At 33.4% G+C, this 1,167-nt stretch overlaps 1 protein-coding gene across 4 annotated transcripts in view; it reads left to right on the top strand.

Annotated features, from left to right (window-relative positions):
- The window catches only part of ARHGEF12 (Rho guanine nucleotide exchange factor (GEF) 12), a 147,035-nt gene that overhangs the window by 93,200 nt on the left and 52,668 nt on the right, over positions 1 to 1,167 (top strand). For all 4 annotated transcript variants that reach the window (XM_008570202.1, XM_008570203.1, XM_008570204.1 and 1 more), the window contains one exon: positions 194 to 313. In XM_008570202.1, the coding sequence (XP_008568424.1) occupies positions 194 to 313 (120 nt within the window). The remainder of the gene's footprint in view (positions 1 to 193; positions 314 to 1,167) is intronic.

Below are 1,167 nucleotides of genomic sequence, written 5' to 3' on the forward strand. Positions count from 1 at the left end.
AAAAAAAAAAAAAAAAAAAAAAAAAAAAAAAAAAAAAAAAAAAAAAAAAAAAAAAACCTTGAATGGATGTTTATCATAATTACGTCAAGCAATATTGTAATCAGTGCCATCAGCTATTTTATTAAGAATGGTCTGTCTTTGTATTTTCTTGACATAAGTAATTATTTCTCAAAATATTTTTATAACTTTTCAGTTATTACAGGAAGATTACAGCCGAACACCTGCCCAAAGACTGCTAAAAGAGATCCAAGAGGCCAAGAAACACATTCCTCAGCTGCAAGAGCAGTTATCCAAAGCCACAGGCTGTGCTCAGGTAGCATCACTATTAAAAGTGCTACCCAACTTTTTGCAGGAGAATTTTCTTCTGGGAATGTGTCAGAGAATGTTGCAGTTGCCTTTTTAAAAAGTTATCTGTCTAGCTTAGGACAACAGGATGTCCTGTGTAGAATGTTGCAGAAGTAATGATTAATGAAAATAAATGTGGACTTATGATTATTTGCTTGCTTATATCATGTTTCTTTGTTCCATAATAATTTTAAAAAGAATTGAATGCTTTTTCTTTGATGTGACAAATCACTAAAATGTATTTAAATATGTATATTTACATTTTTGTAATTCATTCTACCTTAAAACAGAATGACAGTTCATATATTTATAAGTAGGGGTATAATATTTTACAAAATGACAGACACTGTGCTAAATACATGGACAAGCATTCTTTTATTTAATCTGCAAAATAACCCTCTGAGGTTAGGTACTGAAACTTGGAAAGATTAAGTAATTTGTCTGAGGTTGTATAGCTCAAAAGTGATAGAACTGAGATTCAAACCCAATATGAGGATTTCAAAGCACATTCATACTCTTGACTAGAAGCATACTCTAGATTCAAAGCACATGACTAGATTTTTATTATAACTAAAAAATAAACTTCAATAGAATTTGCTATATGTATAAGTTATGGAGATAACAGTCTCGTTAGAAAAAATAGCTCAGGGGCCGAGCCTGTGGCGCACTCGGGAGAGTGCAGTGCTGGGAGCGCAGCGCTCCTGCTGCGGGTTCGGATCCTATATAGGGATGACCGGTGCGCTCACAGAGCTCACTGGCTGAGCGCGGTGCGGCTGGTCTCAAAAAGGAAAAAAAAAAAAAAAAAAAAAAAAAAAAAAAAAA

This window comes from Galeopterus variegatus, unplaced genomic scaffold (assembly GCF_000696425.1).
Source record: "Galeopterus variegatus unplaced genomic scaffold, G_variegatus-3.0.2 Scaffold580, whole genome shotgun sequence".
NCBI classification, from domain to species: domain Eukaryota; kingdom Metazoa; phylum Chordata; class Mammalia; order Dermoptera; family Cynocephalidae; genus Galeopterus; species Galeopterus variegatus.